Source organism: Megalobrama amblycephala, linkage group LG14 (genome assembly GCF_018812025.1).
Source record: "Megalobrama amblycephala isolate DHTTF-2021 linkage group LG14, ASM1881202v1, whole genome shotgun sequence".
Taxonomy (NCBI): domain Eukaryota; kingdom Metazoa; phylum Chordata; class Actinopteri; order Cypriniformes; family Xenocyprididae; genus Megalobrama; species Megalobrama amblycephala.
This window is the reverse complement of record NC_063057.1, coordinates 48,963,775-48,985,030: the sequence shown is the minus strand read 5'-3', so window position 1 is coordinate 48,985,030 and position 21,256 is coordinate 48,963,775. Positions and strand designations below refer to the sequence as shown.

The window sequence follows — 21,256 nt, the reverse complement described above, 5'->3', positions numbered from 1 at the left end:
CTCCGAGCGAGGGCTGTTTTCTCGAAGAAAAAGTCAAAAAGGTTGAGAACAAAGTTGGACATTGTTAGTGGGCATAAATAAACTAGTGAGTTTATTTTGAAATGTCAAAAGTTCACAGGTGTGTGTGTTTACTCACTTGGCAGCCTGTGCTTGTTGCAGGAGTCTCTCTGCAGTGCGGGCCTCGTCTGCCGTCTGGGTCAGAATATCATCCACGCTGGTCAGTCTGGCCACATGTTCTCGGATCTCTGAGGTCATGTTCTTTAGCGCTCCAGATGACACTGGCAAACTCAATTTCATCACCTCATCAGCTACTTCCTCTATACGCTTTGGATCTGTTTCGTCTACACAGACAATCAGATACAAATTTTTAACATCAATATTTAGATTTACACTCTTTGTGACATCACATAATAATTTATATATGATATACCATGTTCCTATAGCCCATAAGCAATGGTATATACTGCATCATGTGGTCTATTTGTAACAAAAAGACATACTGGGTGGGTAGGACATTTCATGCAGATCTAAATAAATGTGTTTTGAATAAAAGATTGTTAGTATTCTGAACACAACTAATGTGTGAGTGTTTACTATATGTAACATTTCATACTTGTGAGGAAGTCTCGTATTTGCTGAATGAGGTCTCTGAGCTCCTCATTGGTCTGTTCCACTCGTGCTTTGCTCTGATTGGCTCTCAGTAACACTCCCTGAGCACTGAGCTTAGCCTCATCCGCACGTCCTCGAGCATCTGACACCTACCAGATAACACACATGCATAAACACACTTAACACTTATCTTTTAATAAAGATTAAAAAAAAAAAAAAAAAAACCCCTCACCAAGGCAGATACAAATACAGTAAAAACAGCAATATTGCAAAATAAATATTACCATTTAAAATAACTGTTTTCTATTTGAATATATTTAAAAATGTAATTTATTCCTGTGATGCAAAGCTGAATTTTTAGCATTTAGTCTTCAGTGCCACATGATCCTTTATAAATCAATCTAATATGTTGTTCTAATCTAATATCTATATTATAATCTAATATTTGCTGTTTAATATTTGTGTGAAAACCATGATACATTTATTTCAGGATTTTTGAATGAAAACAGTTCAAAAGAACAGCATTTATTTGAAACAGATTTTTTTTTGTAACAGTGTAAAAGTTTCTGTCACTTCTGATTAATTTAATGCATCCTTGCTGAATAAAAGTACTAATTAAAAAAAACCTTACTGACCTAAAAAAACTTTTGAAGTCTCTTATGCTCATTAAGGCTGCATTTATTTCATAATAAATACAGAAAAAACAATAATATTGTGAAATATTACTACAATTTAAAATTATGGTTTTCTATTTTAATATACTTTAAAATATAATTTATTTCTGTGATGCAAAGCTGAATTTTCAGCATCATTACTCCAGTATTCAGTGTCACATGATCCTTCAGAAATCATTGTAATATGCTGATTTATTATCAGTGTTGGAAACAGTTGTGCTGCTTAATATTATTTTATAACCTGTGATACTTTTTCAGGATTCTTTGATAAATAAAAAGTTAAAAAATATCAGCATTTATTTAAAATAGAAATCTTTTGTAACAATTTACACTACCGTTCAAAAGTTTGGGGTCAGTCATTTTTCTTTTTTTTTTTGAAAGAAATTAATACTTTTATTCAGCACGGATGTATTAAATTGATAAAAAGTGATAGTAAAGATTTATATTGTTAGAAAAGATTTATATTTTGAATAAATGCTGTTCTTTTTAACCTTTTATTCATAAATAAATCCTGAAAAGAGTATCACAGGTTCCAAAAAAATATTAAGCAACACAACAGTTTTCAACATTGATAATAACTGAGTATGAAATCAGCATAATAGAATGATTGCTGAATCATGTGACACTGAAGACTGGAGTAATGTTGCTGAAAATTCAGCTTTGCATCACAGAAATAAATTATATTTTAAAGTATATTAAAATAGAAAACCATCATTTTAAATTGTAATAATATTTCACAATATTACTGTTTTTTCTGTATTTATTATGAAATAAATGCAGCCTTAATGAGCATAAGAGACTTCGTTCAAACTTTTGACTGGTAGTGTTTATATATATATGAATTTATGAATATATATATATGAATTTAAATAAATTAATAAGTTATGGTCATAAATATTGTTGTGAATACCTACCATCTTGCTTAGCTTGTCCACTTCTTTTAAAGCGTGCAGGACCTCTTGGTCTAAGTTTTTGGCTTTGTTCAAGGCGTCTTGAGATTGGGTCACAATAGTCTTACATCCTTCTCCACCACACTGGGACACGCCATCCTCACTCACACAGCCTAGACCACCACAGACACTGCAACCATCAAGACCTGACACCCCTCCGCACACCTACACACACATTTACACATCTGATATTATAACCCATGACAATATAGCTTTCATACAATAAAATAATGAGCACATTGTTGGATTTTGACTAATATTTCTCAAAAGTTCTCAGGCTGTGTTTCTGAGTACTGCTTAGCATGCCTCTAACATGCTAACATGAGCTCCTAAATGCTAACTAATTAGATTAGTGCTTTATAAAAGGCAGAGCCAACCAGCATTCACAAACTCACGCCACACTTTGAGCGCCATTCAAATAACCCACTGACTACTTGTTTTTTTTTTGTTTTTTTTAATGTAGTTTCAGTTACCTGACGGCTTAGTCGTGAAAGGTCTGAGGAGTCCAGGTCAGATCCAATATTGTCCAGCCTCTGTATATGCAGCTGATGTTTCAGGTTAAATTCTTTCTCTGTGGCATCTAGTTTGGCTTCTGTAGCTTTCCGCAGCCAGGCAGACTCTTTGACCGTACTTCCCGGTTCAGAGACGGCTTGATTGACACGATACTCCGCCACGCCAGATTCCCTGTAATACTCTCTGATGCCGTCCGCCGCACCTACAGGAGATGATCACCACACACTTCAGACACACCATATGTGTGTTGAATTTAAACCAGTATGTTGTGTGCTCATCTCACCTCTGGGGTCTGAATGTTTAATGTTCAGAACCTGCTGCTGTTTGTCAGAGGAGATCTCTTGAAGGTTTTGGGCCTCCTTGGTCAGACTTTCCAGGTTCTTCACGGCCTGTTGATGGTCAGCAGATACGTTCTCCAGATCTGTTTCAGATCGGTCCATAGACTTTCGCAGAACTGATGCTGTCTCACTAAGATCAGGAGACAGAAATTGAAAGTGTATCAGTAAACAGTGTTAGCATTCACACTGTTACTGGTCTTGAAAGCAGACTCAGATATCATTTTGGTCCATTTTAGATATGACAGGGACTTATTTTTTTGCAAATCAATTGAACATTAATGGTGTGTTAGTTTTAAGTATTTGCAAAACTCTATATATTTTAAAATTGACTAGTTGGTGGGTTGCCTGAATGGTTTTGGGTTCACCTGACCCCAATCTTGGGGTGTGTTTACATAAGATACATTCTTGAATTGAAAAATAGCTAGAAAAGAAATGGATTTCAAGATGTATTTTTTAAAAACATGCAGAATAATTATAAAATATTGATTAAATAATTAAAATAACAATAAATAAAAAATAAAAAATATGAATTAATATCAACATATTGATAAAATATATTTAGTTATTACTGTTACTAATAATAAAAATAATATTAGAATAATATTCTACTTTTTTGTTTTTAATTTTTTAACAGTCATAGCACTAAGGTGATCCAGGTTAAACACTCAAGCCTTAATTTTTGGTTAAACATATTTGTATTTGACAATATTTTTTTAATAATGTCATGTCATATGATCTACAATGATGGCTTTTATGATGCTGTCACCACACCAGTTATGCAGAACTCAATCTGATTAAGTTACTATAAATAATATACTATTTTGAACTCTAATAGTTTAAGTTACCGAAATTCATTTAATATTGTAGCTTACGCCACAACATACTTAAGAGAAATCTCAATTTATTCCATGGTTTCTGATCTCTTTTAAATAATGTTTTCGGAGAAATTACATTTGTATAGCATAGGTTATGCTTTTATAGCTTTCATAACTAATTAACTAAAAGCTAATGAAATAAATACATAAACAATAATACACAAATCTCCTGTCATCAATGCTTTGTACCAATGTTATTTTTTGCTTATTTTATATGTAGCTTTATTACTTTGAGTTTGATTAACTTAAATGTTTTGAGGAAACAGATTGCCTTAAATTATTTAAGTAGCTATATAGTTGTTAAGACTTAGTTAGATTTGTAACCTGAATTCAAACTGAATGAGTGGAATAAACTTAAAAATCATTAAGTTGAGTTTACTCTAATGATTGACTAAACCAACACTAAGATGTAAGTGACTGTAACTTAATGTATATGAGTTTACTCATTACAGTACTCATACTTATTGGTTTTAAATCTTCAATGATTTAAGGCAATCGGTTTTCTCAAATGGTTTGAGTTACTGTAACTTATCGGGTTTTACAGTGTAAAGATTTTTAACTTTGTACAAGTTATTGTTAAAAATCAATTCGCCTGTGGACAAAATGAATGGGATTTTTATTTCTGAAACCAGACTGTTGCACTCAGAGAAGAAAGACAATCATATGCATTAGTAATGACATCAGGGTGAATAAATTCACTTTAAAAGATAGAAGAGAGTATATAAAAAGGAAAACAATGGAGTGATATGTGTGTGAATGTGTTACACATACTTAGCTTGCTGCAGCATCCTCTGTGTGTGTGAGAGAGTTTGTTGAACCTTGTCATCTTCCAGTATCTCTCTGAGCTGTCTGGTTTCAACCTCCAGACTCGATATGATGTCTTTATAGGGTGAAGCCACGCCAGTCTCTACCATTTCCTCTACTGTATTCATCAGCCTCTGTGTGTGATTGGTCAGTTCTCCGACATTAACATCCCATTTGCGGAAACACTGATGACACACCTCACAATCAGGAAAGGTCCCCAAATAGCCACGCCCACATGAGTCACACCTTCGCCCGGCCACGCCCTCTAAGCAGACACACTCGCCAGACAGCTTATTACACTGTTGAGAGGCAATGCCTCGTGGGTCACAGTCACATGCTGGAACACAAATATGCACAAATGATTTAAAAAATGAAATGATGCCAAAATTCTTCATGTGATTTAAAATCTTGGATCCAAGTGCTGGAAGGAACAGTGAATTCTTGTATGCGTGTGTGTGCTGGAATGTGTGAGAAAACATCTTTTTATTACCACGCATGATATACCAGGTGGAAAAACAGGAAAAACAGCTGATTTTAATGATAAAAAATACATGCTATTTTTTACATTTTAAGAAATATATATTTTAATAATTTTTTACTTCATAGCAGTTGTGTGCAGAGGATTCTTTGGAACATTATGGGAATTATGGGAATTTTCTTCTTCTTTTTTTTGGGGGATAATTAGAGCTTGTGTATACTGGATTTTTTTTCTTGGCTCTTAACCTCGAAACAAAAACATTTAATTTTAGGCATTTCAGATTTCATCTAAACTGTTTAGGACCTTTCTCTGCCAAAAGAACAAAGGTATTTATTCGGCCAATTCAAAGATTGTGAATGTAAATACAGTTATTCCCAAACCATTTAAATTTACTTGAAGCGTATGATGTTTCACATAAGTGCTTACTTGTGCACTAGAAAGATAAAAAGCAGGGAAAGAGATAAAGAGAGATAGTTTACAACAAGTACAATCACACACACTCATACTTAAAGTAAAAGCAGACCCTTATTCAAATAAACTGTAGAATATCAGAGAGAATCGAATGAATCACACTGACACAAATAAACACTTATGCATATACTTTCCAACCAGTTTCCAAACATTCTGGGAGTTTATTTACGCTGTGTGCATGTGTTTGTTTGTAGCAGCCCACTCTCATAAGGAAAAACTTAGTCAGCGTACCACAGAAATATTGTCTGGTAAAATTTTAACCTTGTATCGAAGGATTCCATCCAAGTCTTTGGATGCTAACATGTATTTGAGTAAAGCAGATGGAAGAATAAGAAATACTGAGAATTTCTCACAGAAAATCAACTGCTGTCAAAAATATCAAAGACTTCTCTGAAATAAGATCAGAGCATAAAGACTTTGTGGTATTCTCCAAAAATAAGGTAAAATTGTTAGTTGAGTGGAGGTGCATCATTGGTAGAGTGATATAACCCTATGAGAGTATGTTAGTTTGTATTTGTGTGTGGTTACTCTATAGGACGCATTTACACTGTCAACTGTTTAATTTTCACAGATATCAGGCATAATTTAGATCTTATTTCTACTCTTCATGCACCACTTTTTGTTAAATTTATTAATTGGTTCTATCTGGTCTGACATCTTCACTTTAGGTAATTTTAACACAATTACTATTTCGTTCCCTCGATTTACTAAAACGTGCACATGATTACTATTTCATTCCCTCGATTTACTAAAATGTGCAAATGATTTACTATTTAGTTCCCTCGATTTAGTACAACGTGCCCGATTTACTATTTCGTTCTCTCAATTTACTAAAACGTGCACACGATTACTATTTCATTCCCTCGATTTACTAAAATGTGCACACAATTTACTATTTCATTCCCTCGATTTACTAAATCATGCAAGATTACTATTTCATTCCCTCGATTTACTAAACCGTGCGCACGATTACTATTTCATTCCGTCAATTTACTAAAATGTGCGCATGATTTACTATTTCGTTCCCTCAATTTACTAAAATGTGCGCACAATTGACTATTGCATTCCCTCGATTTACTAAATCATGCAAGATTACTATTTCATTCCCTCGATTTACTAAAATGTGCACACAATTTACTATTTCATTTCCTCGATTTACTAAATCATGCAAGATTACTATTTCATTCCCTCGATTTACTAAAATGTGCACACAATTTACTATTTCATTCCCTCGATTTACTAAACCGTGCGCACGATTACTATTTAATTCCGTCAATTTACTAAAATGTGCACACAATTTACTATTTCATTCCCTCGATTTACTAAACCGTGCGCACGATTACTATTTCATTCCGTCAATTTACTAAAATGTGCACATGATTTACTATTTCGTTCCCTCGATTTACTAAAATGTGCGCACAATTTACTATTTCGTTCCCTCGATTTACTAAAATGTGCGCACAATTTACTATTTCGTTCCCTCGATTTACTCAAATGTGTGCACAATTTACTATTTCATTCCCTCGATTTACTAAAATGTGCACACAATTTACTATTTCATTCCCTCGATTTACTAAAATGTGCACACAATTTACTATTTCATTCCCTCGATTTACTAAATCATGCAAGATTACTATTTCATTCCCTCGATTTACTAAACCGTGCGCACGATTACTATTTCATTCCGTCAATTTACTAAAATGTGCGCATGATTTACTATTTCATTCCCTCGATTTACTAAAATGTGCACACAATTTACTATTTCATTCCCTCGATTTACTAAAATGTGCACACAATTTACTATTTCATTCCCTCGATTTACTAAAATGTGCACACAATTTACTATTTCATTCCCTCGATTTACTAAATCATGCAAGATTACTATTTCATTCCCTCGATTTACTAAACCGTGCGCACGATTACTATTTCATTCCGTCAATTTACTAAAATGTGCGCATGATTTACTATTTCGTTCCCTCAATTTACTAAAATGTGCGCACAATTGACTATTGCATTCCCTCGATTTACTAAATCATGCAAGATTACTATTTCATTCCCTCGATTTACTAAAATGTGCACACAATTTACTATTTCATTTCCTCGATTTACTAAATCATGCAAGATTACTATTTCATTCCCTCGATTTACTAAAATGTGCACACAATTTACTATTTCATTCCCTCGATTTACTAAACCGTGCGCACGATTACTATTTCATTCCGTCAATTTACTAAAATGTGCACATGATTTACTATTTCGTTCCCTCGATTTACTAAAATGTGCGCACAATTTACTATTTCGTTCCCTCGATTTACTAAAATGTGCGCACAATTTACTATTTCGTTCCCTCGATTTACTCAAATGTGTGCACAATTTACTATTTCATTCCCTCGATTTACTAAAATGTGCACACAATTTACTATTTCATTCCCTCGATTTACTAAAATGTGCACACAATTTACTATTTCATTCCCTCGATTTACTAAATCATGCAAGATTACTATTTCATTCCCTCGATTTACTAAACCGTGCGCACGATTACTATTTCATTCCGTCAATTTACTAAAATGTGCGCATGATTTACTATTTCGTTCCCTCGATTTACTAAAATGTGCACACAATTTACTATTTCATTCCCTCGATTTACTAAATCATGCAAGATTACTATTTCATTCCCTCGATTTACTAAAATGTGCACACAATTTACTATTTCATTCCCTCGATTTACTAAATCATGCAAGATTACTATTTCATTCCCTCGATTTACTAAACCGTGTGCACGATTACTATTTCATTCCGTCAATTTACTAAAATGTGCGCACAATTTACTATTTCGTTCCCTCGATTTACTAAAATGTGCGCACAATTTACTATTTCGTTCCCTCGATTTACTCAAATGTGCGCACAATTTACTATTTCATTCCCTCGATTTACTAAAATGTGCACACAATTTACTATTTCATTCCCTCGATTTACTAAAATGTGCACACAATTTACTATTTCATTCCCTCGATTTACTAAATCATGCAAGATTACTATTTCATTCCCTCGATTTACTAAACCGTGCGCACGATTACTATTTCATTCCGTCAATTTACTAAAATGTGCGCATGATTTACTATTTCGTTCCCTCGATTTACTAAAATGTGCGCACAATTTACTATTTCATTCCCTCGATTTACTAAATCATGCAAGATTACTATTTCATTCCCTCGATTTACTAAAATGTGCACACAATTTACTATTTCATTCCCTCGATTTACTAAATCATGCAAGATTACTATTTCATTCCCTCGATTTACTAAACCGTGTGCACGATTACTATTTCATTCCGTCAATTTACTAAAATGTGCACACAATTTACTATTTCATTCCCTCGATTTACTAAAATGTGCACACAATTTACTATTTCATTCCCTCGATTTACTAAAATGTGCACGATTACTATTTTGTTCCCGATTTACTAAAATGTGCACACGATTTACTATTTCATTCCCTCGATTTACTAAAATGTGCACGATTACTATTTCATTCCCGATTTACTAAAATGTGTGCACGATTTACTATTTCATTCCCTCGATTTACTAAATCATGTGCACAATTACTATTTCATTCCCTCGATTTACTAAAATGCGCACACGATTTACTATTTCTTTCCCTCGATTTACTAAAATGCGCACACGATTACTATTTCATTCCCTCGATTTACTAAACCGAGTGCACGATTTACTACTTCGTTCCCTTGATTTATTAAAACGTGCGCATGATTATTATTCCGTTCCCTCGATTTACTAAAATGTGTGCACGATTACTATTTAGTTCCCTTGATTTACTAAAACATGCAAACGATTACTAATTCATTCCCTCAATTTAATAAATGTGTGCATGATTTACTATTTAGTTTCCTCAATATACTAAAACATGTGCCTGATTTACTATTTGATCCCTCGATTCGAAAACTGTATGACAATTTTTGAAAACATTTCCTGAGAAACAATCAAAATAGAATTAAAAAAGAAAATTTTATTTGTCTGTTTTTTGGAATATTTATTTCATCTTGGTGTTTCTATCCATTCATTTTTATGCACTGTACCAAAATTTGCATTAAAATTTGTTGTAGAAAACTCTGCCTTTGAGGAAGTACACGTGCGCTACGAAACTGAGGGTGAAATTGTGCTACTCAACTGAACTGCACAAATATTAGTGCAGCAGTAATCGACTCCACTCACATGACCCACAGCTCAGGCCAGTTTCGATGACGCAGTGCAGACTTACCATGGCATTGGACCTCAGGATTGCCCCAGAACAGTTCTCTGCACTCCTCACACGTCCTGCCTCCAAAACCAGGCTTACAGGAACACTGACCTGACAGCTGAGACAAGTGGATAATTCAACTTGTGATTCAGTTTACTTATGATTGATTCTGTCAACTTGTGATACATAAATGTAGGTGTTTGTGTATATACCAGGTCGCAGGAGGAACTGTACGAGTGTTCTGGGTGGCACTGGCAAGGTTGACATCCTTTGCCACTGTTGAGGTTCCATGTGTTGGGGGCACAGCGGTCACAGTGCCGACCCTCCACACCAGGCAGACATGGGCACTGCCCGCTATCCCTGTCACACTCACACAGGTCATCAACACAGCTGTGCCTAGAACTTCCCACAAGATGGCACATACATCCTGAAGACAAAATGATACAAAAAAAATGGTTATTTCAAAAAACAAAAACAAAAACATTCTTCAAAAATATCTGCATTTGTGTTTTGCAGAAGAAAGGGCATCATGAAGGAAAGGACAACAAGAGTATACCACATACTAAAAAGAGAATGGAAGAATGGATGGATTTTTAAACACAAACACACACTGCATGCACACACATGCAGCCAATCAAATGCAGCACAGTAATGCGCTTGTTTACACTGCATACTCACTCCTGCAGTTCTGTGTACGGGCGTCTCCATAATAACCACGTCTACAGTACTGGCACGCATTGCCATCAGTGTGAAACAGGCAATTGAGACAGGCACCGGTGCGGGCGTCGCATGAATCAGGGTCCTGCATGTTAATATTTCCGTTACACTGACAAGGTTGGCATCGCCCCCCTGGTACCTGAGGGTTACCATAATAACCAGAGGCACATTCCTCACACTTAGGTCCTAGAAGGTGGAGTAGGAGTGACAAGTGTTTTATGTGAGAAATTTAAGAAAATCTTTTCTGTTCATTTCTCCAACTGATGCATTTACCTTTGTAGCCTGAGTTGCAGACACAGACCATTTGAAGAGAGAGGGGGTTTTGGTAACAGCTCTCAGCAAACTGCATTCCGCTTCCAGGTCCATTAGGGCACATACAAGGGCGACACGGCTCTCTGAAGCCCAGCAATGTGTTACGGTGATAACCACTTTCACACCTGGAACAGAGGGTTGCAGGAAACCCAAGTGTTTTTATTAAGTGTTTAGTTAAAAAAAAAAAGTAGAGCAACCCCAATGTCATAGATTCAATTCCCAAGGAATGCATAAACTAAAATATAACTGCAATATAATTTTGGATAAAATATCAGCCAAATGCATAAATGTAATTAAAGTCAACAATCACTACTAAATGTTACTTAATATACTGTGTTTCTGGCTAAAGCCACTTAATTAAAGGTTTCAAAAACAATTATAATTAATAAATGAATTATTAAACAGTGAATTAATAAACTGAACACAAGGATTACTCAATTAATTATTCAAAAAAATATTCATCCTGATATAAATGCACACACACACACACAAAACACTAAACATCAAGTCAGTGCTGGAATGTTTTCTAGAGGGATATTTCCACATTTTAGAGTGATTTGTGTACATTTAATGATGGAAATATTTTTTAATTGCAATAAACTTTCAATATAAACAATTATGTCTATCTATAAGATTAAATCAAGTACAACAGCATTTACAAATATTTCTTAGCACTGTAAATGCACCACGAGGATACATTTTAAATAACTGACTTCTCAGAAAGCTCACTGAACCCCAGAATCGCAGCTGCACGATGGAGCCCATTGAGCCCAGAGGCAGAGCTGCACCTTGGGGCCCACTGAGGCAGAGCAGCACCAAGGAGCCCACTGAGCCCAGAGGCCGGGCTGCACTACATGGCCTAGGGATTCTAGTTAATTCTACAGCGATTGAAATAAACAGCACACAATGAACATCCAAATTGTTTTAATAACTGCTTGTCAGTCTTGAAAATGTTGCCACATTTTTTTGATACAACAACAACAAATAGTATCTCTTTATCATTCCACCACTTTTTGATTTTTTGTCACCATTTTCCTCTGACAAGGAGACTAAACGTAAAAGTTTTTGCACAAAGTGTGTGAATATTTAATGATTTAAGCACTGAGGTAGTTTATGATTGATTGTCTCTTGTAAAACAACCCACTATAGAGTGCATATGTGCCCGTCCCCTTTTTCAGCATTTCCGGAAGAGAAAATGTCTTTGTTACAGAGTTATAAGCCATGCATGATCCAAACCAATTAGCTACGAGGTTGATCGAAACACTACAAACTTTGATTTGAAGCAAAAAAGTTTTTAAAAATCAGACAAAAAGACAAAGGCATGCTTAATGAAGTTTATTTACACAGTTCGTGAGGAGCACCTTCAGATAATCCAACCACACCTATATATATATATATATATATATATATATATGTATATATATATACACCTATATATATAGCCGTCCCTCTCCTCTGTCCCATGACAGTTTTGCAGCAACCCTCCAACACCCCAACACCTCACTCTGGTTCCTATACCAGTCAAGGATGGGGGGAGTACTCTGGGTTTGGGCCAAAAGTTTATAGCGAAATATGCATATATACAAACATTTAAGTATTTGAGAGTGTAGATAGATCGACTCATTTACGTAATTCACAGTGTTTCATGGGAGAGAGTGGAGTTTAGGAGCTATTTTGGCACGTGTTGCTTTTTTGACTCTCTGATTGGTATAATTTTTTGTACAGCATCATGGGTAATGTAGTTTTTATCAGGAATTCCAATGTGAAACGATTATTTTAGAAATAAGTTGAAATACCATCGTTTTAGCGTTTAAAATGAATGGAGAAAATGAATGGAGTTTTTACTTTTTTTCTTTTTTTTTACATTGTATACTGTATCTTTGGCCCCGCAACTCAGGGTTAAAGCCCCAAAACCGGTGCTAACTCTGCTCTGGAGCAGGTTTTCATAATCAAGGGTTAAAACGGGGTCTTTACTGTGGTTTTAAAAAGACATGGTGTGATATATACAAGTGTAGTATAAATAATCCTATGCCATCAAAATGGCATTATGCTGTAAAATAATATATCAGACATGTTAAACAATATGTTATCCTCTCCTACCTCTCACAGTTTCGGCCTGTGGTGTGACCCCTGCAGTTCAGACACTCGCCCGTAATCAGATGGCACTGTTCGCTGTTCCCGTTACAGGAGCAGGGGTTGCATTGAGGGAAGCCCCAATGGTTGGGCTTACAGTTGCCACACTGGCGTCCATATGCCCCTTGCACACATAAACACTGGCCCGTGGTGGGGTGGCAGAAAAGGTTCTGAGAGCCCAGCGGGTTACAGTCACACGCTGATGAGAAAGTGATCGGAAAGATACAGCATTAATGTTATTCTATGCTAATGGATATGTTGGTGTTGTGTTGTTGACTTGTATATATGTGTGTAATGTTCACATACGTCTGCATCCCGAGGGGCCAAACTGGTATGTGGCTGGGGAACATGTGTCACAGTTCTTGCCCGAAACATTGGGTCGACACTGACACTGCCCACCAATAACGTCACATACTGTGCTCAGAGAACCTCGTGGGTCACACCTACACTCTGCCAGTGATAAATAATTAAGAGAAAATTGGCCTTTATTCAGACAGGCAGCAAAAATATGCTTTATTGCCAACCTTATGACAAAAAGTATGCACTTGCTTTTGATGATAAAGTATGTACTTTTAAAGTTACACTGTGTAATTTCTGCACCACTAGCATCACCAAACTAAATAGCAATATAATGGCTGCGTCCAAAAGAATCGCTGCCTTATCAAGCAATGCCTTCTCAGGCTATTTAGACTATTTCTTGCTTAGTTTTAATAATTTTTGCTACATTTGTTATTCTTCTTACCCAGAGCTCCATTGTGTAGTAGTGCTGACACACTGAAAATGTAGTCTCTGCAAATATCCGTCAAGGGGATTTTAATAATACTCTGGCTCCGTTCCATACATCTGTATTTCTTGAACATCTCCCAGTTCTCTTGCTGCTGGGGTCCCTCAGAAAATAGCTCCAGGTCTTGCACCTCTGGCAGAAGCACTATCTACAGAAGTCAGAAGTAAAGGTTCAAGTCATTAGCCATGATTATTGCAACAAACAGTGGTTTATGTAATTATTTCTGAAATATAACAGCAATTTCCAAGTGAAAATTAAATAACCTTACTGAATCAATAAGTGTGTGAGGAGAAGAGTGATAGCTGTATGATGAGTACTGTGGGAAGCTAATTTTCACTGTGTAGTTCTGACCCTTCTCTAAACACACTGAATTAGGCAGAATTACATATCTGAAACACACAAACACACAATCAGGTTTAAAATACACAATAAACAAAACTAAACACTGCCCACATGCTAATGCAACCTTACCTGGATCCAGGGTGCAGTGAGATTGACTGTTCATCATTGTATGTAGAAGTGCAGTGTGCTGATGTGTAACTGGTTCTGGGCCGCTCTATCTTTACTTCAACCCGCTCCCATTCATCTGGCAACTACAATAAATGCATCAAACATATGTTCTTGCTTGTTTGTGACCATGTATGTAAGTTATAAATTGAATACTTTATGCATGTTTATTACCAGTGGTTCATAGCGGATCATTAAGTTGTATTCCATAGATCGTGGGAGATTGTAAATGTTGAATCTCAGTGTTTCACCCTCTGGTACGTTGACAAACCCTGTACCCGTCCAGGTGGGTTTACGATCCAGAGGTAATGGTCTTTGAACCACTTTTACTGCCTGCATACAATCAATAAAGACTTGCATTTACGCACACCAATAAATTTGCTTCTGTTACATGTTACCGTGAATAAATCAAACACTTGTTGGGTATCAGAACAGCAGCATGAGCAAAACAAATTTCAGTGTATATCTTTCATAAAACAATTTTTACATTAATTTTCTAATTAATTTTTTTCCATAAAAGCAAACAACAAATAGTTGTCCTCAATTTGTTCATAGAATCTTCTTGTAGGTACATTTTTGCCTTTAATTAATATAAACTGTTTTTATTTAAATTATTTCAATTATTTAGTAAAATTTAATTTGTTTGAAAAACTATTCTAAGTAAAATTTTTGCAGTTAATTTCTTTATAAGACTATTCTTGTAAAATGTTGCATTCAGTTCGTAAAAACATTCTAAAGTAAACTATCACATACAATTTTTTTGTAAAACTATTGTCACATAAATTGTCACATTCAATTAGTTTGTAAAACCAATCTTATGTGAACTGTCACATTCAATATGTGTGTAAAATTACCTAGTTTTGGCAGGAAACTCTGACAATGCAGGCTGATTGGTCTAGCGATCACATCATTATCTACACAGCACAGCTGATTGGTTGCTGTTGCATCAGCGGCCAATGAGCTTGCTTCTCAAACATTCAAATATTTGGCATTGTTTGCTGTTAGCAGTCTACAGTGTGCTTTCAGATGGCAGCTGAATCAACATCTAAGATAAGTAAAAATGATCTTTTATTCCACATTCGTGCTTTTGTGTGGTTCGGTTATCAATCCCTAAATGGAACTATCTTTACAAGTTTTAAACTAGCGTCATGTCAACAGATGCATGAGTGTATCACTGAAGCATATATAAGCAGCAGTTTTACTGCATGTTTTATGCAGCAGCTGTCTATTGTTTTTACCACTATTTTATACGGCATCCACCATATTTAGCGGTATTATTCAATGACTCCTCATTTTCAAGAGCAATGTTTATTAGCAATGCTAAATGTGTGTGGTTGATTAATATGTTTGTGTGTCTGAGTCACATTAAAGAACCATCAATACAGTTAATACTAAGAGTCAAGATTGTTTATAATCTGGTTGAGTCCAAGTATAGCTGGATCGTTATGCAGTTTTGTCTATGTAGCAGCAAATGGTTTATTGTTTGTATTTCTGTGAGTATGCTGTCTAAGCATGGATGAGAAGGTAATGTAAATAAGCATTCACATACATGTTTACATGTTTAGCTGCATAAATGACACATTGTTATACAAGGGTTATGTTTTCTTAGCTATGCTAACATGCAATGCAGCTCAGTCATTCTATATCGCTCCTAATGGTTTTTAATTGTCAAATAAAACATAAGGGTTATGTTATCATTATCAACTGACTATTTGATCATACTTGCTCAGGTGGTTGCTGGGTTTCCCTTCTCTCAGCTTGCAACATCTATTGTTCATGAGAACACACAGCATGCATTTCTAGTGCCAAGCCGGTCGGCAAAGTAGCCAAGGCACACATAGCCTTAGATCACTAGTGCCAAGCCGGTTGGCAAGGTAGTCAAGGTGTACATAGTCTTAGACCACTAGTGCCAAGCCGGTTGGCAAGGTAGCCAAGACACACATAGTCTTAGACCACTAGTGCCAAGCCGGTTGGCAAGGTAGTCAAGGCGTACATAGTCTTAGACCACTAGTGCCAAGCCGGTCGGCAAGGTAGACAAGGCCCACATAGTCTTAGATCACTAGTGCAAAGCCGGTTGGCAAGGTAGTCAAGGCATACATAGTCTTAGACCACTAGTGCCAAGCCGGTCGGCAAGGTAGACAAGGCCCACATAGTCTTAGATCACTAGTGCCAAGCCGGTTGGCAAGGTAGTCAAGGCATACATAGTCTTAGACCACTAGTGCCAAGCCGGTCGGCAAGGTAGACAAGGCCCACATAGTTTTAGAGTGCGTTCACACTTGTAGTTCGGTTCGTTTAGTTCATTTGGTCCGGACCAAAGAAGAAGAAAAAAACATTTAGTCCTGGTCCGGTTAGCGTTCAGATTGGCAATTTTATCACCGAACCAAAAGATACCGAACCTTAAGGCATAGGGATACATTCACAATGTGATTGGTCGGATTTTATGACGTATTGCTTATTTTGAGATGGAACTTACCAAACATCCAAAACAATGCTGTGTGCTGAGGTAAATGCACTCTGTGTGTGTGTAGCCTGCATATGATGGTATTTTTGCCAGCTGGGACCTCGTGAAGAGCTTATAAAATGTGTAAAGTAGTCAAAACAGTGGCGGGAATCCATTCGTCACACACACAAATCATCTGCTGCGTGGACGCGCATCTGATGCCTGTGATGGGCAAACTCACGACTATGACGAGAAAAAACGACATGTGTGAGGATTCTGTCCTTTTTAGGGTCTCTTCTTCCTGTTTTTGGTTCGTTTACATGTCTTTGGTCCGTGTTGCATTCACATATCATTCGAACCGCACCAGAGTTCGTTTGTTTGGTGCGCACCAGGGTTCGGATGGCAGCGTTCACATATGTTCAAATGAACCGCACTAACCGAGCAATCGCACCAGGGTTCGTTTTAATCGAACCAAACATGACAAGTGTGAACGCACCCTTAGATCACTAGTGCCAAGCCGGTTGGCAAGGTAGTCTAGGCGTACATAGTCTTAGACCACTAGTGCCAAGCCGGTCGGCAAGGTAGACAAGGCCCACATAGTCTTAGATCACTAGTGCCAAGCCGGTTGGCAAGGTAGTCTAGGCGTACATAGTCTTAGACCACTAGTGCCAAGCCGGTCGGCAAGGTAGACAAGGCCCACATAGTCTTAGACCACTAGTGCCAAGCCGGTCGGCAAGGTAGACAAGGCCCACATAGTCTTAGACCACTAGTGCCAAGCTGGTCGGCAAGGTAGTTAAGGCATACATAGTCTTAGACCACTAGTTCCAAGCTGGTCGGCAAGGTAGTTAAGGCATACATAGTCTTAGACCACTAGTGCCAAGACGGTCGGCAAGGTAGTTAAGGCATACATAGTCTTAGACCACTAGTGCCAAGACGGTCGGCAAGGTAGACAAGGCCCACATAGTCTTAGATCACAAGTGCCAATACGGTCAACAAGCCAAGGCACACATAGCCTTATATCACTAGTGTTAAGCCAGTCAGCAAGTTAGCCAAGGCACACATAGTCTTAGTGCCAAGCCGGTCAGCAAGGTAGCCAAGCTAAGCGGGAAGGCCTGAAAACAGACGCGGAGACTGCTTTGATTCCTTCTCATGTGAGTAAAACTGGGTTTGAGTGTCATGATTGTCTGGAGCTGCTGTACTGTTGGTGATTAACAACAAACTCTTGTTTGTATTTACTCTTGTGTACTGTGCGTTCATTTTTTGTGCTTCCTTGTCATATGTTCATCAACTGCGCGTTTATTTTTTTTAAGCATTTTGCGTGTCAGTTGTGATACACAGACACCCACTCTCGTATTGCGTGTGTTAACAGTGGCTAGATAGTGAGAGTTGTGCAGGTAAACCACTGCACAATGACGACCGCTAGAGAATGCGGTGTTTAGTGTCATTGTTAGTGCACTCACCTCGCAGGTGGAGCAATGAAGAGAGGGGTGGGTTTGTTTGGGTTGATTTCAAATATCAACAATGTCCAACAGTGTTGTTGAAAAAAATGATACCCCACCTTTAACTGTGTAAAAGTGCTTTACAATGTATAGCAATAGTCTTCCTCCGCTATTGCACCACAGCTTAATTGGATTTGCCTTTACACCTGTAATGATCTGTTAGATGTTTGTGTTGAAGAATGCTCTGCCCTTTTCTCTGTTTCCTGCTTTGTTGGGGGGTTAATTCATGTATGTTTCATGTGCAGCAGCAGCATGTCTTACATGCTCACAGCAATGTCTGTGAATGTATTGGCAGTAGCAAGTCTTGGTACTTGTTCTGCAGCAGCAGCATAGCAGATCTAGTCTGCCAAGACCAAATACATTAACATTGTCATATCAGTTACCAGGCAATTTCAATTACCATACCAATATCCTGAGAGTTGTCTTGAAAGAACTACCTACTTCTGGCAAGAAACACTGACGATGCAGGCTGATGAACTAATTTGGTAGAGATCACTTCATTATCTACACAACACAGCTGATTGGTTGCTGTTGCATCAGCGGCCAATGAACTTGCTGCTCATAACCCTCCTCCTTCCCCAGCTCCACCTGTGTAGATCTGCTATGGGGTTAATTCATGCATGTTACATGTGCTTTACAATAAGGTTTCATTTGTTAACTACATTTGTTAACATGAACTAACAATGAAAAATACTTCTAAAGCATTTATTAATCTTAGTTAATGCTAATTAGTCAGCATTTACTAACACATTATTTAAATCAAAAGTTGTATCTAATATTATTTAATGGACGTGTCCTGAGCTAACATGAACTAACAATAAACATTTGTATTTTCATGAACTAATATTAACAGATAAAGAAATACTATAACACATGTATTGCTCATTGTTAGTTAATGCATTAACACTTTTGTAAAGTGTTACCATTTTTCTGCCTGTGTTTCATAAATGAGGACAAGTGTTCCTGAGTGACATTTACCGGTCCAAAGGAAGCATCTTCAGCTTCATAAATGTAGTTATCCAGTGTTGCGAAGTAGTACCCAGAATGCACTTGGTCACAACGCCTACCAAACATATGCTCCTTACAAGCACACTGCCCTGTCACCTGAGAACAACTACAGAGCAAACAAAGTTTATGGAAGAATATTTATGTTGGCCAGGATAAATACATTTATAATAATAATAATACTTTTTTTCTTTCTTTTTTTTTTTTTTTAACAAATCTGATTTGGGTAACTTACCTATTATTCAAAGCCCCACCGACGTCACAGTCACATGGTCTACAGCCATCCATATCATTACTGAGACCCCAGTGCTGAGGCTGAAAGAAGAAACTGTTATACACAAGCACAAAAACACAAACCCAAAACACACATACTCATAATGCTCTCTTACCACACACTGGTCGCAATTTCGTCCAGTCACAAGACGTTTACAGTAACAGCTTCCTGTTTGAATATCACAAGGACTTCCTGTTTGGAGTGTGCCTTGAGGATTACAGCTGCATGCTGGGACCACAAACACACACAAAAGAAAGACAAATATGATCATACACACTGACTACAGAAAACAGGAAGTCTTTCAGAGGTCAAAGCCTTGAAAGAACATGAAACAAGCTGTTTGTTTGCGTATATGTGTGTATTTACTCACGCCGACAGCCTAATGGGTCGTCGCTGAGGCCATAGTGTCCCTTTTTACAGTGGTCACAACGTTGTCCCTCCACATTAGCTTTGCAGCGACATTGGCCAGCAATCATATCTCTTAAAACATCCGTAGCGCTGTCACATAAGCCTCCGTTCAGAGAACCACGTGGGTCACAGTCACAGGCTAAACATAAATACATACACAATTTAATTAATAATTAGCTGAATTTTAATTAAGTTATTAAACTGCATTCATCACATAACATCCCTTCAAGTAATGCATTTAATAACACTTTACAGCTTCCTTTCTGCATAAGAACAAAATGTATCCATTTTGAGAGCTTTAAAATTTTAGTTCACCCAAAAGTGAAAATTCTGTCATTAATTACTCACCTTCATGTCATTCCAAACCTGTAAGACTTTCACTCATTTTCAGAACACAAATGAAGGTATTATTTAAATGAAATTTGAGTGCTTTATGTCTCTCCATAGACAGCAAAGCAAACCGCTCAATTCATATGGATTAGTTTTACGATTTCTTTATGAACTTTTTGAAGCGTCAAAGTGGTAGATGCGTAGCTGTCTATGGAGGGATGGACATCATTCAGATTTCATTAAAAATATCTGTGTTTCAAAGATGTACAAAAGTCTTACTGGTTTGGAACGACATGAGGGTGAGTAATGTTGTTTTTTTTTTTTTTTTTTTTTTTTTTTCATTTTTGGGTGAACTAACCCTTTAAACACACTTACGCTCACAGATCCTGGGGTCTCTGATGTCTCTGTGAGAGTGCTTGTAGTAGAAGGGTTTGCAGTTCTCACACCATTGGCCCTGTGTGTTGTGCTGACAGTCATCACATACTCCTCCACTCCGGTTTCCTGATGACAGATACACCGCCATGTCAAAGTGACAGGAACTTGAGTGATGATTACACTCACATCCTGAGAGAATGACAGAAAAAGAAAAAAACACCAGATTAGTGAATAATATTCAATATGGCATCTGACTAAGATATAATATAATATAATATAATATAATATAATATAATATAATATAATATATCAAATTTATTTTTTATGATTGTTTGTCATACTCTTGCATGCGTTTGTCTCTCGGCCCACTGCTGGTCTCCAGGGCAGATCTTGGTAAAAGTCCTCACATTCCTCACAGTTGAGTCCAGTAGTGTGGTGATTACACACGCAATGACCGTGAACCTGCGCAAATACACACAGGTGAGCAGCACGAGTGATTGGTTTGT

At 36.9% G+C, this 21,256-nt stretch overlaps 1 protein-coding gene across 1 annotated transcript in view; it reads right to left on the bottom strand.

Moving 5' to 3' along the window:
• lamb1b (laminin, beta 1b) overlaps nucleotides 1-21,256 on the bottom strand; it is a 38,300-nt gene that overhangs the window by 6,513 nt on the left and 10,531 nt on the right. Inside the window, exons 8-29 of the mRNA XM_048154432.1 lie at nucleotides 21,092-21,212; nucleotides 20,751-20,939; nucleotides 20,008-20,184; nucleotides 19,753-19,865; nucleotides 19,599-19,678; nucleotides 19,337-19,472; nucleotides 14,594-14,752; nucleotides 14,384-14,505; nucleotides 14,181-14,301; nucleotides 13,871-14,060; nucleotides 13,435-13,578; nucleotides 13,096-13,327; nucleotides 10,957-11,120; nucleotides 10,645-10,869; nucleotides 10,179-10,393; nucleotides 9,988-10,084; nucleotides 4,731-5,100; nucleotides 3,030-3,214; nucleotides 2,707-2,948; nucleotides 2,198-2,398; nucleotides 614-758; nucleotides 137-341 (exon numbers count right to left, since the gene is read on the bottom strand). Coding sequence (XP_048010389.1) covers nucleotides 137-341; nucleotides 614-758; nucleotides 2,198-2,398; nucleotides 2,707-2,948; nucleotides 3,030-3,214; nucleotides 4,731-5,100; nucleotides 9,988-10,084; nucleotides 10,179-10,393; nucleotides 10,645-10,869; nucleotides 10,957-11,120; nucleotides 13,096-13,327; nucleotides 13,435-13,578; nucleotides 13,871-14,060; nucleotides 14,181-14,301; nucleotides 14,384-14,505; nucleotides 14,594-14,752; nucleotides 19,337-19,472; nucleotides 19,599-19,678; nucleotides 19,753-19,865; nucleotides 20,008-20,184; nucleotides 20,751-20,939; nucleotides 21,092-21,212 — 3,833 coding nt within the window. The remainder of the gene's footprint in view (nucleotides 1-136; nucleotides 342-613; nucleotides 759-2,197; nucleotides 2,399-2,706; nucleotides 2,949-3,029; nucleotides 3,215-4,730; nucleotides 5,101-9,987; nucleotides 10,085-10,178; nucleotides 10,394-10,644; nucleotides 10,870-10,956; nucleotides 11,121-13,095; nucleotides 13,328-13,434; nucleotides 13,579-13,870; nucleotides 14,061-14,180; nucleotides 14,302-14,383; nucleotides 14,506-14,593; nucleotides 14,753-19,336; nucleotides 19,473-19,598; nucleotides 19,679-19,752; nucleotides 19,866-20,007; nucleotides 20,185-20,750; nucleotides 20,940-21,091; nucleotides 21,213-21,256) is intronic.